The sequence below is a fragment of the Marmota monax genome, unplaced genomic scaffold (genome assembly GCF_021218885.2).
Source record: "Marmota monax isolate L192 unplaced genomic scaffold, Marmota_monax_Labrador192_F-V1.1 WCK01_AAM20220418_F8-fsc00113, whole genome shotgun sequence".
NCBI classification, from domain to species: Eukaryota; Metazoa; Chordata; class Mammalia; order Rodentia; family Sciuridae; genus Marmota; species Marmota monax.
In genome coordinates, this window is record NW_026694479.1 from 1,828,185 (window position 1) to 1,845,703 (window position 17,519).

Consider the following 17,519-nt stretch of genomic DNA (forward strand, 5'->3'; position numbering starts at 1 on the left):
TCCTAGCAGAATCCTACAATAAAATGCAACTTAAAAACACAGGAAAATAGTGAATTTATGATACTTTGACTTTTGAAAAAATGTCTTAATCTTATATTTCAACCAGTATTCGACATACTGCTTGAGTCTGCTGAAGCCCCTCTAACTTGATTTCATGGGAAAACGTGTAACCCCAAGGACTTGGAAGGAGCCTTCCACTTTGGTCATCTATCATGCACATCACTGACACACTACCCCTCCAAAGAGCACATCTCTAGAAAATGTGACTCAGTGACTCCCCATTACAAGGGATTCAGGGCTCTTAATAATTTTGCCCCAATCTATCTTACCTCCAACTAGGTAGGACACAGAATGAGCACTATGGACAGAAAAATAAAAATTTGGAAAGAAAGATTCTGCATTTTATACTATGAAAGTCCACAATCTACCTGGAGATTGTTTTTGTATATTAGGCAGGGATTCAATACTACTGTTTTCCATATGAACAATCATTATCAACTTCTTCCTTTTCTTCTCTCTCTTTTTTTTTTTTTTGGTGCTAGGGATTGAACCTAAGGCCTCATGCATTCCAGGTAAGAGGCCCACCACTTAGCTGAACTCCAGCTCATTCCAGCTTTCTTTATTTAATGGCTCCTCCTTTGCCCATGGCCTCTTGCATCACCCACATTAGACAACAATGCTGCAAATAGGTGCTTCTGTTTCTGGGCTCAGTTTTTCACACCTTGATTATTCTCTTGATTCCTACTAATTCTATACCATATAACCACTTTAGCAGTTTAAAAAAGTCCTGGTTTCTTATAGGGCAAGTCTTCCTCCTTGCTTTTTTTTCTCCAGAATTATCTACACTATTCTTTGTCTTTTATTTTTCTACTAATTGTATGAATATCCACGAAAAATCATATTGACATTTTTCTTGGAATTGGATTGTATGGTGGAGTTTTAGGGAAAACTGCCCATCTCCATAATATTAATTCTTTCTCTATATCAGGGATTGGTAAATTATGAACTTTCATCTGTTTTTTTTTTTAAATAAAGTTTTATTTGCACAAAGCCTAAACTATTTATTTATATCTTTACAGTTGCTTTTGGGATACAATGGCTGGGTTGAGTAGCGGAGATTGAGACTGTGTGGATCCAAAAGCCCAGAGTATTTAGTATGCTGACCCCTGCTCTATATGAATTTAGTACATTTCATAAAATTAGGTGTTTTTACATTTCTCCTTATAAAGTTTTGTAATTTTCCCTATACTTCACATCAAATTCATTATTTGATCCTTGGATACTCTTTGATACTACTGTAAATATTAATAAGTAAATTCTCTGTTTCTGGTTAGCATACAGAAAAAAATACAGTAGTTTTATGTATCATTCTATTATTTATCCATCTTGCTAAAGTCTTATTATTTGAAATGACATAGATTTTTTTAGTGTAGGCACCACATTATCTGCCAATAATGACAGCTTTATTTCCTTCTTTCCATTCTGCTTCTACTTTTCTTGATTGCCTCACAGCACTGATTAGAACTCCTAGCACAATGTTGAACAGTGTTAAATGTCTGTCTCATCTTAAAGGAACAGTTTCAATGTTCATCTATACAGGATCACATTTGCTTTAGGTTATTTTTCATCAGGTTAAGGAATTTCTCCTAACATATTGAGACTTTTAAACATAAATAAATATGAGTATTGACTCTAATCATTATTTTCTTGCATCCATTGAGTTTATCAAATAGTTTTTTTTTCCTTATTCTATTTAAGTAGTCAATTATATTAATAGAGTTTTCTAATATTAAAAAAATCTTCCTACAGTTCAAACATGGTCAAAATGTACTTTTTAAAATATATATATTTTTAATATCTTTATTTATTTTTATATGGTGCTGAGGATCAAACCTAGTGCCTCACACGTGCAAGGCAAGAACTCTACCACTGAGCACTAACTCCAGCCCTCAAAATGTACTTTGAAAAAATATACTGTTGGATTATATTCACTAATATTTTAGTTAGGATTTTTATATCTACATTCATAAATGAAACTGGCTATTGGTTTTCCTTTTTGATAATATCTTTGTTTACTTTTAGAATCAGGGATATTGGCCACACAGAAATGTGTGTTCTCTCTTTTTCAAGCTTTTAAAACTGAGATATCTGCCACCCTGCCCCAGCACTAGGGGTTAAACCCAGTGGTACTCTACCACTGAGCTACATTCCCAGCCATTTTTGAGACAGAATCTAAGTTGCCAAGGCTGGCCTTAAACTTTCAATCCTCCTGCCTCAGCCTTCCAGGTAGCTGGGATTACAGATGGGATTACAAATTACTTAATTGAGATAATTTGTTCTTTGTAAAGTTTCGGGGACATGTCTATGAAATGTAGACCTCATGTTTTCTTTGTGGATAGATATTAATCACTGCTGCAAATTCTCTGAGTTACATGATTTTAACCTTTTTCTGCCTTCTTTCATCAGTTCTTGTACATTTTCCTAGATATTTGTCTAAACTATGGGTACATATGTTGATTACATTCCATTATCTTTTAAATCTCAAATGATTCATAGTTCTGTTCCTCTTTTCTTTTTTTAATTTATTTTTTATAGTTGTAGAGGGACAACATGCCTTTATTTGTTTAGTTTTTTATGCGGTGCTAAGAATCGAATCCAGTGCCTCACACACGCTAGGCAAGCACTCTGTCACATCCCCAGCCCTCCTCTTTATTTTTATAATATCCTTTGCTGGGCTGGGGATGTGGCTCAAGCGGTAGTGTGCTTGCCTGGCATGCATGCAGCCTGGGTTCGATCCTCAGCACCACATACAAACAAAGATGTTGTGTCCGCCGAAAACTGAAAAATAAATATTAAAATTCTCTCTCTCTCTCTCTTTAAAAAAAAAATCCTTTGCTTTTATCTTCTCTTTCTCAATCTTGCCAGAGATTTATCTATTTTTTTTCAAAGAGCTCTAACTTTTGCTTTATTGAGCTTTTCTCTACACAATGGAGATTAGTTAGCAATCAAAAAAAAAATAAACTGCAATAACAAGTAATTTGTGGAAGAATCTTAGCATGATGTTATTAAGTGAAAAAGTAAGTCCCAAGGTTTTTATAATGACTGATATCTAAGGATCAAGAATTTCATATCATAACAAATCAGAAACAAGCAACAAAACTCCCAAAGAGTCTAAGTTCTGTTTATATGTGTAGTAGCAAAATTCCAAATCCATTTTGAATGTCTTTGACCCCAGAGGTTCAAAAGACTATGAGATTTCTCTGTGATATCAAAGTTGGTCAGAGTCAATCAAGAATTTGAAGTTATTGCTGGTGCTGAATTAAAAGACCTGGGAGGGTAAAATCCTGGCTATTATTACTGAGGTACAAACATGAGAGTGGGTCACTTTAACTTTTAACTCAGTCATCCATTTGGTAAAGTGAAAGCTACTGTGGCACTTGCTCTCCTGTCAGGTATTTAGCTAGAGCTTTATTAGCACATCCCCAGCCTGGTGGGCCTCACTGGCTTCAAGGGATGAAGTTCTACTATCTGCTCTCAAACCCAGTTTAGGTGCTTCTTCCTCTATGAAACCTCTCTTGGACCCTAGAAAGAGATCTTTCTTGTGGACCCTGGACGTCTCCTTTGTCACCAGTGTCTAATTGTCCTGTATAATATTCATGGCCATGTCAAACAAAAGGCCTACAATTCAACTCTAGGCAGGACAAACCATTTCCTGAGGTCTTATTATGTATGAAGGTTTCTCCCTATGAGGTGGAGTAGAACAGAAGTAGATAATACATTTTGTTGCTTACACTTTCTTTAAAAATTATTGGTATCAGTTTGATTCTTGAAATTCATTCATTAAGTTTCTGAGTTCCATTTAGAATTAGTAGCACTAATCAGCTAAACAATTTAAACATTTCCTATAGTACCACAACTACGAGATTAAAAAACGACTTTGGGCCCAAAAGAAAAAATTATATCATGGACAGTACTTTTTATTAATTCAAGGAAGTGTATTTCAGATTCCTACCCAAAGGGGATAGAAGAAAATAATGTTTTTGCATTCTTAATATTTTAGCTACATGAAAAATTCTATTTGCAGATTATGTATAGATGTGAATGAATACACCCTGCTCTGTCAAAATATAAATTCTAATAAATTCTAATAATGAGAAAACAAATCAATATCATAATCATGCAAATCCTTAAAAATTTCAGTAATATTTATGTGGCAGAATGACAAAAACAATCCTTTTAAGACATTCTACTTTTTAATCAGTGATTCTACCTTATTTTGCATAGATTTTGTAGGGTGAAAGGCAAAGAAGAATGCAAGTGAAATGTAATTTCTTTTGAATATAGGAAAGAATGGAAATTAGAAGCATTAAAATTAAGCAATGTATTACAACAATGTGGTTAATGAATCTTAAATAGCTATTCATTATCATCTGTTGATACAGAGAAAATGTTGATAAGAAATTCCCCTGTTGTCATCCTCCCTTCCTATCAGGTGACTACCCAAGCTGCAAATACGTGGAGAGGAAGGGGGCCTCTTATCTGCAGCTTTTGGGGTGGCAATACTACTATTTTAGCAATATTCTGGACAGAAAACATCCTATAACAGTAGGGAAAGATATGTTTCATTCATAGCAAAAGAATCTGAAGACTCTGAGCCAAATGGAGGTATAAGTTGGGAGCCTCCTACCCAGACTTTAACAAGAATGAACCTGTGTTGGCCCCTTTGTGGGATGAGTGACACTTGGATTTGTACCTGCTTCTCAGCTTGTTTCAGGAGCTTCTGGAATCGCTCATCCTCCAGCACACCTGGTGGAAGATCAGTCTCTCCCTGAGCTTTCAGTTCTTCCAGCTTTTGCCGAAGGCCCCTCAGAGCCTGTAGCTCATCATTGAGGCGACTCTGTCGGGTAAGAGAGGCCTGAAGATCCAGTTCTAGGTCTAGAGATGTGCGTACTGGGCATTCCTGGGCTGTCCTTCTGAGGACTGGCTGGCAAACCGTCTGGAGAGTTAGAAAACACAACAATAAAACACCCTATTATATGGGTAGTCATTTTTCTGCTTGTCCTACTTCCTTGCTCCTTGGAAGTGAAAATATAACTGAACAAGCAACTTGCTTTGGCCAAAGAAAAGTGAGTGGGAGAGATGTGTACCACTTCCAGGCAGAAGTCTGTTAAAGCCAGTGTGAAATCTGCATTTTTCTGTCTCCTGCTAGAGGAATTACAAAGACCCAGAGACAGAGGCTCCATTAGCTTGGGTCTTCAGTAAGAACACAGGCAGGTCCTCCGGCCAATCTTCAAAGAACTAGTAGCTAAGAAAGAAGTAAACCTTTATTATTTTAAACCACAGAGATTTTCAAAGTTGTTATAGTGTGGCCAAGCTTACCCTGCCCCAATGGAAAAACAAATGTTAGAACAGACAGACAGTTGTTCCATTTCAGGAGGCAAAACCATCTCTGTAGTTCACTCCCTTGATATCTATCTATCACCTCTGAGTGTGGTTCAGAATGCAAGTGGTTCATGGGACTGGTTCTTTCTCTATTTTCCATATTATGCACTATCCATTCTCCCCATTGAATCACAATTGTTTTTCCTAGGGCCAATCTTACCCATTTATTTATTTTTACTTTTTTATTTTTTTGACGGTGCTGGGGATTGAACCAGGGTCTTGTGCATGCAAGGCAAGCACTCTACCAACTGAGGTATATCCCCAGCCCCTTACCCATTTATTAAGGAATAATGACTGTCTGTGTATGAATAAATTTCAGCTGGAGGATGGTAGGCAGGACATTAGGAAGAGATGACATAATCTCTGACTCTGAGGACTTTGAATGGAGAACAGTATGTGGCAATAAGCAATAGTAAGCTGTGAATTAGATCTTAAGTTCCACAGAAAGTCAAACAAGGGACAGATCATTCTGGGCTGGGTCAGACTCATTTGCAGAAAGAAACTTAAACTAGGCCATGTACGATGGTATAAGTAGAAATTACAAGAACAAGGAGTGCATTTCTTGCCTAGATTGCTGGCAGCAGGAATGGAACACAAGATATTCCTAATAAGAATTGGTGCTATATGATACCAGAGAGGAGGGCTTCAAACTTGACACGGGTATTCTAGTTTGAAGGTCTGGAACAATGGTGGTGCTCATAACAGATGGAATGGAAAGGGCCCATCTGCACCTCTTCTTATCTCAGGGTCTTAGTCCACATTGGGGTAACTTTGGTTGTCTCCTCCTATTCTTTCTCCTCTGTCCAACACATGTTAAATGTTCACTAAATACTGAGGTGCTAGGCTTCTGTAGTACATTAAAAAAAAATGTTTCCTTTATTCAACCTCTCCTCTCTCCAAAAAATAATGGCATGGTAAGAATCACCTAGATCCATATTTGCATTGACTGTATTACTTGTTTTTCACAATCAGAAATCTTTCTTAGTTCTCATGAACATGGAATCTAAGGATTCCAGTGTGTACTGGTGTGCAGGTAAATGTTTACTAACACTCGGTTCTCTGCATGGAGAAGGAAACATTGATTTGTAGGCTTGCTGATCTCTGTGGTATAACTACTACCACAGTAACTTTTTAAGGTGTCCATGTGATGTAGAGACACGCACAGTTGGCTCCTCTGAGCTAATATGAAGAGGCTCTAACATACCACTAAATCTCTGACCTCATGACTCATATGCTTGTCACTTTTCTTTTCCAGTTGGGTAAATCTTTTGCTGGTGTTTGCAGATGCTTTGCTCTCTTACACCTCTCCATAGTTTTCATGGCGGAATTCCTAAGTCAGAACACCATTCTCTACTCATTTCTCTTAAACCATATCTGCTTCCCTAAAAATCACTGTAAAAATCATCTCTTACACATGTTTTAGGATTAACCTCTGTCTGGTTCAAGCAGATCTACTAACTAAGTTTATGAGCAATCTAACTGTTTTTGAGCTCAACTCAACTCAGACACACTTTTGATAAAAATTTCTCTGAAGTGTGCTACTATACTCTAAAAACACATTCTGTTTGAGAAAGCAAAGTGACCTGCAAATGAGATGAAACAAATTTTCTTTCAAGATTATTTGGTAGTGTAAAATATCTACACCTCAAAATTTCCTAAAAAATGTTGAATGCTAAATAAAAGTGGGCATATCAGTTTTTAGACAAAAGAAACATGTTCTTTTTTCCATTGAGTAACTAGAAAGTTGAACCAAGGGAATCAAAAGTTACTTATTCACATATCTAGTACTTTGCACATAGTGCTACGAAACCAGAGTGGCACTGATAACGATGAGGACTCTTAACTCACCATGCAAGTCCCCCAGCCCCTAATTCCGGTCCACAGCCCTGAGGCTCTGGCTGAACTCAGCTAAAACTCAACCCCTATGTTTTATGTCACTTCATGTCATCTACTGAGAGCACCTCGTATGCATCATTCTTCCATCACCCCTCACCTTACATGCCCCATCTCTACCATTTCCTTTGAAATTTTATTTAAGCCTTGAAGCCACAGACCTGCTCCAGGAAGCCTCTTTTAGACTCTAGTGCAGAGGAGTTCATTCCCTCTTCTCCAGCACACTTCTAATGTCCCATGTGTGATTCTGCGAATTTTCTCTAAAGATGGCAAACTCACCACTGATAGCACACACCATGCTCTGTGCTTACTAAATAGCACATTGTAAACTGAAATTATAATAGAAAGTAAACAGGAATTTTTGATCCACTTGTATAGTCCAACCCTCTAATTGACTTAAATATTCTCATCCAGAGATCTATGGCATCTAGGAAAACAACCTGAGTAGTCCCACTCAGATGAATTTTAAACTTCTAAAAAGAACTGTTTAAGCAAGTTCAAAATCATGTGATTAAACAGTAAACAAAAATAGAAACACCCCAAAAACCTGTGTGCTACTCCTATGCAGAAATGTCTGCTCCTTCAGAGGAGGTCCCAGGTTTATATTCCTCCCACAAATGCTCAAGGGATGGTATGCAGACCTGTCAGCCATCACTGGACATTTGCTCAACCCATTGATGCACTTGGGGGCCCAGCAAGCTCCTTCTCCGGAGATATTGCAAACCAATTTCCAGCCTTAATTACCAGAGGTTCCAAACCAGTGACGAAAGAATGCTTTCAAGCATATCTTCTCTGGTTCTCTAACTGACATAACACCTGCATCTCTGTGTGATCACTGTGGCTTCATTCAACAGCCTGGGAGCATGAAGCACTGACACTCAATAGTTTTGGGATTCATGCTTTGCAATTCATGAATCTGGACTGGTCTAGGGCAGTGCGACATGACTGAAGGAATACATACCCTTTTGACCCGCAAACTGCACCGTTCACTGGAGTTTCTCACAAACAGTGATTTTTTAGCCAAGGTTGAACTGTCACTGTCACTCCGATTTAACTGGTGACAAAAGATTAAAAAAAAAAAAATCACTATATAACAAACAGAGTTAGTGGAAATTAGAACTGAGAAGTTTACTAAATAAAGTAGGTAGTGACAATATGACTAGCAAATTTCTTTAAGAAAACTTTCCCCAGATTCTTCCTTGTTCCATGGTTTTATTAGCTTAATTTTCTTAAATAATTTAAATAACTGTCAAGTCATACGTTAAGATAATTATACATCTTTTGAAATAAAGCAATCCTTTTAGCTAACATGTGATGTTTATTTCTTTAAAGAAATATTTCTATGAAGTACAGAGCTCAAGGTCAGAGTTAAGACATATTCTAGAATGCTCCTGGCCCAAGTAGCTCATGCCAACCCACTTACCTGCTTTAGGTCTCTGCAGAATGTAACCTATCAATCAAGCCTACTCTGTACCCTGCTTCCCATAGCACCAATCCTCTGCTACCCACCCTACCACCACCCCCTACCCCTGCCCCACAAGGCACTTCTCAGCTTATACACGTATAATTATTGTTTATGGCCTAGGTCTCTTTTGCTTCTGGATAAATCTCAACTATCTAGGAAAGTGCTTAATAAAAGTATTTCTTTTTAACTTGAATGAATAAAGTTAGAATTTTAGAAGTGTTTCTAACCCATTATAAAATATTAAATCTACTTTATATACATTATAAATACTTCTAGAAGTACAATTTGGTAAATTGATGGAAATCTCAAAATTTTCTTCACAGAGTTATACATTTGATTCAGTGTCCAGAGGCATTAGTCAGAGATGCTTTTTGTTCTAAAATCCAATTCACAGTTTTCAGTCCAGCAAGATTAACATGGGCTGAAGCAAGTATGTTATACAGTGGAAATATATAAAATATATATCTTAAAAGTCACTTATGTTTCTAAACACAGATGGAAGTCAAAAAATTCTTAGCATCTAGATCTTTAAAATTCATTTACTTGCATCACATTAGAACCAGTGAGACCTTAAATTTGTGGGAAAACTAATTTAAAAAAATCTTTTAGTATTTGTAGTCAGAATGTGCAGTTTCTTGTCATTAATGGGAAATGCACTCACTGGTAGAAGGGCAAGCCACAGTCCCTGGTGTCTCATCACACACATGGTCACCTTACCCTGCAAATGTACTGGCTTCGCTCGCCTGGAGAAAAGGTCTGTGAGCGCACTATCATGCTGCTCCTCACAAACGGATGCTGTTGAGAGCTCAGACTGCTGCGGTCTTTGGGGCGAACTGCCATACTGTCATTAACTGCGTCATCAGTATTTGTCTCTTTGTCAACCTACAAGATAAGTAATTTGTTAGGAACTAATCAACTAATCATTTATTTTCCATTTTTCTAAGAAAAAAAGAAATACCAAACGCCAAACAGATTCATGTAGCACTTGGGACACTCCTAAGAGGAACGCTTCTATTACAACACAGTTCTTCTGAAGGGAAAGTAGGTACCTGGTAACTTCCAGGTTCTTAGGAAGCTACCACAATGGGTAGGATCTGTCCAAAAAGGTTAGCCATGAATAGAAGTGCCACCTTTAACAGGTTAGAATTAAAACCTTCATGGTTTTTATTTAAAGAGATAGTATGAAGAATTCTATTTTGAAATATATCATCATTAAACATTATTTAATTTCTGATTATTTTTCAAAATAGTAATAAATACAAGAAAATGAAAATATGCCACAAAGTTATAGATTTAAATGGAAAATGCAATTAAATATATAAATATAATAACTGTTATGAAGCCAAATTTGGATTTTTTTACTGGATATTTGGAAATGTAACAAAAATAAAATTTAAGTTAAAATGGAACTGTCTCGAAATATAAACTTGTAGGCACAGGTAGATGTCTTTTATCTTACAGGAATAACTTGATTACAGACCTGCCTCTTAATGAAAATTTGCTTCCTTGTGACAGGAAGTCCTTGGTCAGGGTACAATACTATTTTCTCAGAAATAAGGAATTCAAATGTTCTAAACTCCATTACCAATATTTGAAGTGTGCAGCAGGCATCCTTGAGCCTTAAAAAAGACTTCCCCATTTGGGGACAGTGGTCTCAACACATTTCTCACTTACCTACCAAAGCTGCCTGCTTAACTTGGTTGGCATCTATGCGTAAACCTAGTTTTCTGTCACCTTTCTAGACAGAAAGCTTTCAATAAGAACACCATCTAACTAAATGAAGTTCAAATGTTTGCTTCATGTTTGAAATAGAAATAAACTTTGAATTTGACACAATTAAGTAGTCACCCTGCTGCTATCCAAGGAATTCAGAAAATACTTCTAATAAATATTCACAGAATACTTTATAGAGACTGAAAGTAGTACTATTCCTCTTCTTATATCAAATTTAATGAAGAATTAATATTTTGGCCCATCTAAAAATTATAAAGATTTACAATGTATCTTTTATATGCCTTTCATGATCAGCTTTCGGATTAAAATCTTAACATGGAATTACACCTGAAGAGATAAATAAGCATCTCCGGTGTCTACATGGTGCCTGTGAGGCATCTGTTTTAGTAGAACACAGCTGAATATTCACCAGGGTGGGTACTCCAGCGGGTGGCTGATGTCTACAGTCTTTGGCAACCTCATTTTCTTTCCTCCACTCGCCTTCATCCATCTTCGGCACATTAGTGCATGAACTTAAGTCTTTCATACAGCTATTGTGCTTTGCCAATTTAACCTCAGCTTCTTTTTCAGCCACAATTTCATCAGAGGCCTCTCTTAGCATTGTTAACCTATGGTGAAATGAAACAAAATGAAGACAAGACATACTTTAAGTCAAGTGGGTATGCTGTATAAATTGTGCAACTTAGGCACGTTAACCTGTTATTTGGGAAATGAACAACAGACTTAAACAAAATGATTCAAGCCATTGTCTGGCTGGAACTTTTAATTAAATAGTCCATAAAAAATAAAATTCTCACTCATTATTTAACAATATACTGCAAAATCTCCATAGTGTAGTACTACAAAGTTAAATTTATGAAATTTGACCTAACTTCCAGATACTAAAGTAGAAATATTCTAAAATCATATATAAATTGTAATCCCAGAATTTTAAAATGTTGACATTCAAACTGAAGCAATGTGATATTAGTTATTCATTATTATACCATTAATCATAGGAGGAAATGGGATACTTTCAGCTAAGAGAGAATAAAAACATCCATTACTGGTCTGAGGTTGTAGCTCAGTGGTGGAGCGCTTTCCAAGCACGTGTGAGGCACTGGGTTCGATTCTCAGCACCACATACAAATAAATAAAAGAAAGGTCCATTAAAATTAAAAAATATTTTTTAAAAAAATCCATTACTGACTGCTCACAGTCTAGTAGAGAAAACCCCATGTTAAGGAAGATTTACTATTAAATCAACAGAAGCCTCTTAGTGCCGTTTGTGCTCACATTTACCAAAAGCCATATCACTGACTTGGGTGGCATTACAAGGGGTACTCTACAACATGAAGTCAGTTTATACAGAATATATAAAGGAGGAGTATTGGGATGGTTTAGAACATATCATGCTTTTGTTGAGTGTCATGTTCTTAAACACTGAGCTTTAACTGCAACTGGTGACATGCTGACAAATTGGCACAAACTAGTTATTAAAGGTGTAGCCATGAAATGAACACAAGGGAGGACCAGCAATGATGGCTATGAGTTATAAATTCCTTTATTTACATACTAAGTGAATTTTTAAAAATATGTGTGATGTGAACATGAGAAAAGCTTGGTATTTAAAGATACTAAAATAAACCTTATGCTCACTCTCATATTTTTTTTTTAAAGAGAGAGAGAGAATTTTTTTTTTAATATTTATTTTTTAGTTTTCGGCGGACACAACCTCTTTGTTTGTATGTGGTGCTGAGGATCGAACCCGGGCCGCACGCATGCCAGGCGAGGGCGCTACCGCTTGAGCCACATCCCCAGCCCCTCACTCTCATATTTATTTGTCCTGCAGGGCTTTGATTTTTATTCACTATTAAGGAATTTTGGTAAGCACAAAGTATCTCTACCTTTTTATATCACTGTCAAAACCCTTCCTTACAAGTGGTCTATGACTATTATTTAAAACTTATCCTGTAAGTTTCTTTTCTTCTTTTTTTTTTTGATGGTTAATCTTTTTTAAATTTTTATTATTGGTTGTTCAAAACATTACAATGCTCTTGACATATCATATTTCATACATTTGATTCAAGTGGGTGATGAACTCCCATTTTTACCCCGTATACAGATTACAGAATCACATCGGTTACACATCCACTGTTTTACATATTACCATACTAGTGTCTGTTGTATTCTGTTGCCTTTCCTATCCTCTAGTATCCCCCCTCCCCTCCCCTACCCTCCCATCTTCTCTCTACCCCATCTATTGTAATTCATTTCTCCCCCTTATTTTTTTTCCCTTTCCCCTCACTTCCTCTTATATGTAATTTTGTATAACAATGAGGGTCTCCTTCCATTTCCATGCAATTTCCCTTCTCTCTCCCTTTCCCTCCCACCTCTCGTACCTGTTTAATGTTAATCTTCTTCTCATGCTCTTCCTTCCTGCTCTGTTCTTAGTTGTTCTCCTTATATCAAAGAAGACATTTGGCATTTGTTTTTTAGGGATTGGCTAGCTTCACTTAGCATAATCTGCTCTAATGCCATCCATTTCCCTAAAAATTCCATGATTTTGTCATTTTTTAGTGCTGAGTGTATAAATGCCACATTTTTTTTTTAAATCTATTCATCTATTGAAGGGCATCTAGGTTGGTTCCGCAGTCTAGCTATTGTGAATTGTGCTGCTATGAACATCGATGTAGCAGTATCCCTATAGTACGCTCTTTTAAAGTCTTTAGGGAATAGTCCAAGAAGAGGAATAGCTGGGTCAAATGGTGGTTCCATTCCAGCTTTCCCAGGAATCTCCATACTGCTTTCCAAATTGGCTGCACCAATTTGCAGTCCCACCAGCAATGTACAAGTGTACCCTTTTCCCCACATCCTCCCCAGCACTTGTTGTTGTTTTGACTTCATAATGGCTGCCAATCTTACTGGAGTGAGATGCTATCTTAGGGTGGTTTTGATTTGCATTTCTCTGACTGCTAGAGATGGTGAGCATTTTTTCATGTACTTATTGATTGATTGTATGTCCTCCTCTGAGAAGTGTCTGTTCAGGTCCTTGGCCCATTTGTTGATTGGGTTATTTGTTATCTTACTGTCTAATTTTTTGAGTTCTTTGTATACTCTGGATATTAGGGCTCTATCTGAAGTGTGAGGAGTAAAAATTTGTTCCCAGTATGTAGGCTCCCTATTTACCTCTCTTATTGTTTCTCTTGCTGAGAAAAAACTTTTTAGTTTGAGTAAATCCCATTTGTTGATTCTTGTTATTAACTCTTGTGCTATGGGTGTCCTATTAAGGAATCAACCTAACAAAAGAGGTGAAAGACTTATACAATGAAAACTACAGAACCCTAAAGAGAGAAATAGAAGAAGATCTTAGAAGATGGAAAAATATACTCTGTTCATGGATAGGCAGAACTAACATCATCAAAATGGCGATGTTACCAAAAGTTCTCTATAGGTTTAATGCAATGCCAATCAAAATCCCAACGGCATTTCTTGTAGAAATAGAGAAAGCAATCATGAAATTCATATGGAAAAATAAAAGACCCAGAATAGCAAAAACAATTCTAAACAGTAAGTGTGAATCAGGCGGTATAGCGATACCAGACTTCAAACTATACTACAGAGCAATAGTAACAAAAACAGCATGGTACTAGTACCAAAACAGGCGGGTGGACCAATGGTACAGAATAGAGGACACAGAGACCAATCCACAAAATTACAATTATCTTATATTTGATAAAGGTGCTAAAAGCATGCAATGGAGGAAGGATAGCATCTTCAACAAATGGTGCTGGGAAAATTGGAAATCCATATGCAACAAAATGAAACTGAATCCCTTTCTCTTGCCATGCACAAAAGTTAATTCAAAATGGATCAAGGAGCTTGATATCAAATCAGAGACTCTGCGTCTGATAGAAGAAAAAGTTGGTTCCAATCTACATATTGTGGGGTCAGGCTCCTGTAAGTTTCTAAAAAGTTTAATATATATGTATATACATACATTCACACAAATACATATATATGTATGTATAAGCATATATATATGAGATAACAGTAGTTCAAATATAACAGTATAAGCAACTATATAAAAATTAATCCAAATAAACATGTATATAGTATATACACATACTGAAGCATTCACTAAAATTTGTTTTTAAACAATACAAACAAGAAAGGTAGCTATTTGCAGATAAACAGATATATGAATCTGGACATCCCTTTCTAAAGGATGAGGTGCAGAAACAAAGAAGGAAATAGAAAAAGAAGATAAACATGATAACAGAGAAATAGTTACTCAGAAGTTTTTTTGCTAACTCCCTGCTTTGTTTTACCACAGCCTAAATGGCACTCCTAGTAGTTTAAAGAAAAGGTGGATCGGTTTTCAATTTATCTGGCTCTACAATAACCTAAAATATCTTTCAAAATGGATAGTTTCTAGACAAAAAAAAAAAAAAAAAAAAAGCAGCTTAGCTGGGCATGGTGACACATGCCTATAATCCCAGTTCAGGAAGCTCAGTCAGGAAGATGTCAAGTTCAAGATCCCAGAAACTTAGTGAGGTCCTAAGCCAACTTAGGGAGGCCCTATCTCAAAATAAAAAATAAAAAGGGCTGGGGATGTAGCTCAGTTGTAGAGCAACCCTGGTACTGCAGCCTAACCCCAACCCCCACCAAAAAAAAAAAGAAAACTTAGAAATTAATGCCAAAATTATTTGAAGAATTTAAAAATCCGGCTAATGTGTTGACTTTGCCCACAATTTTTCTGTTACCTCCTTTAACTCTCTAATGGCCAAGAAGAGACTCTTTATCCTTAGCTTCCTGAAGCTACACTGTTTTCTGTAATTCCAGAAGATATAAACTTACAAAGGTTTCACTGGAAGTTTCTTATGAGAAATTAAACATCTTCCCAGCAAGTTACTACTGCAAAAGGAAATGACTACTGTTTACCAATCTCCTTCTGGACCCCTCTGTTCTTCTGGCCCTGTTTCTTCTTCTTCTTGTGCTAATTCTTGTTCCACAGCCAATAGTTCAGCTGAGGTTCTTGCAAGTAAGGCTGATACTGCATCCTGGAGAATGTAAAACATATGGCAATTAATATCATATACATCAAGAAATGATTTAAAAATTAATCAGATGCAGATTTATACTTCCAGCTGTGGAGAAGCAGCTTATATCAAACTCAACTCTCTCACTGAGAACAAAGATGAAAGCTGAATAAAATGAAGAAAGGGAAAAAAAAACCTCAAAACAAACCACAACAACAAAATAATAGAACTCCCAGATGTTTTAAAGCAATGAAGAGTACCAAAGGCTATCAGGATTAGAGGGCCAAGATCCCAGGGAAAAGAGAAATACAAGAAGGTGACGCAACCATCATTGCCACTCTCTCCCCTTGAGAGTGTTTGACAGTTCTAGGTGCAGACAAGTAGGATAGGCAGACTTGACTGGCTGAGACTGTGGCTGTGGAGTTAGGAGGATGGGAGGATTACCACTGAGCGCAGGACTACCAAGACAGTCAGCACACAGGGGTCAGAGAAAATGAAATGTGTGGTGGGCTCAATATTATTATTCCTGTTACAGCATGTGCCATATGCGAGCTGCATATGTACAGAGCAAGACGCTGAGAAGCAAGGCAGAGAATCAGTGCTAGCAGGCTGAAACAGCAAGCGGATATTTCAGTTGTCTCATAGAGTCCTAGGGAGGAAAAACCTGGAATTCAAGTTCCCCAAATGATTCAGATATTCTCATATGGTAATTTGCCTTCCAGAAGCACACTAAATCCTCCCTAAAAGAATATGTCAGCCACAGACTCCACAAACCCTCACACACAGTGGCCAGAATTCCATCAAGACCTAATGACCAGCTAGGCATGGTGGCCCATGGGGTTCAATCCCCAGAGCAACAACAACAGTGACCACAAACAACCCCCTCCCATCAAAAAAAAAAAAAAAACCCTAGCAACCAAAAGCTAAAAAAAAAAAAAAAAAAGCAACAACAAACAAAAGAGGCAGACCAATTCACACACTGCAGGTAATTAGAGAAGGAATTTACATTTTTACAAATCATTTCAAAAAAAAAACCCGATAAAATAATAAAATAAATTTCAAAAAGAAAAACCACATTAGCATATCAAAGTGAAGATATTTAAAACCAAAAAAACCAGGATGCATTACTTTTTAGGAATCAAAAGTTGGACTATTCTCTAGCAACTCAATAGAATCAATGGAACAAGATGACAAAAAGTGATACCTGTAACATATTAAAAGAAACAACTAACCAACTAGAATTCTGAATATGTGACCAAAAACTGTCCTTCACAAATGCAGTTGAAATATACACCAAGAGACCTGTACTAAGAGACATACTAAATATCAAAAGAATTCTTTAGGAGGAAAATGATCCAAATAGAACTAATATAAAAAGAAATTAAAATACACCAGAAATGGTAAAGATTTAAGGAAATCTAACTGAATATTTAGATTGACAATTAAAAAAAACAATAATAATAATAATGTCTAGAGGGATATGCACTATAGGTAAATAAAACACATAAGAATAATCATACAGAAGGAAGAAAAGAGAAAATGGAATTAAATTCTTTTAAAACCATTGAAATGTCTGAGAAAAAGAAAAGGTATTAATTGAAGGTAGTTTCCAGTAAGTTAAGGATACATGTTGTACTCACCGGGGAAACAACAGGAAAATAAAAAACTATAGCATTCCTCCCCTTATCTGTGGTTTTGCATTTCATGATTTCAGTTACCCATGGCCAACTGCTGTCCAAAAATATTAAATGGAAAATCCAGAAATAAACAACTTATAAGGTTTACAATGCATGCTATTCTGAGTAGCATTATGAAATGTTTAGCTGTCTCCATCCTGTCTTGCCTGGGAAGGGAATCTTCTTGTCTAGTGTTTCAATGTTGTATTATGCTACCTTCTCAAAAGTTGCTTTGCCATCTCAGTTAGCAGATTGATGGTCATGGCACCACTGTGCCTGTATTCAAGA

The 17,519-nt window shown here is 36.5% G+C and overlaps 1 protein-coding gene across 3 annotated transcripts in view; it reads right to left on the reverse strand.

Annotated features, from left to right (window-relative positions):
- Nucleotides 1-17,519, reverse strand: part of Wwc2 (WW and C2 domain containing 2) — a 213,503-nt gene that overhangs the window by 25,341 nt on the left and 170,643 nt on the right. For all 3 annotated transcript variants that reach the window (XM_046419052.2, XM_058571191.1, XM_058571192.1), the window contains 5 exons: nucleotides 15,458-15,576; nucleotides 10,944-11,142; nucleotides 9,518-9,682; nucleotides 8,297-8,389; nucleotides 4,754-4,996 (listed from right to left, as the gene is read on the reverse strand). In XM_046419052.2, the coding sequence (XP_046275008.1) occupies nucleotides 4,754-4,996; nucleotides 8,297-8,389; nucleotides 9,518-9,682; nucleotides 10,944-11,142; nucleotides 15,458-15,576 (819 nt within the window). The remainder of the gene's footprint in view (nucleotides 1-4,753; nucleotides 4,997-8,296; nucleotides 8,390-9,517; nucleotides 9,683-10,943; nucleotides 11,143-15,457; nucleotides 15,577-17,519) is intronic.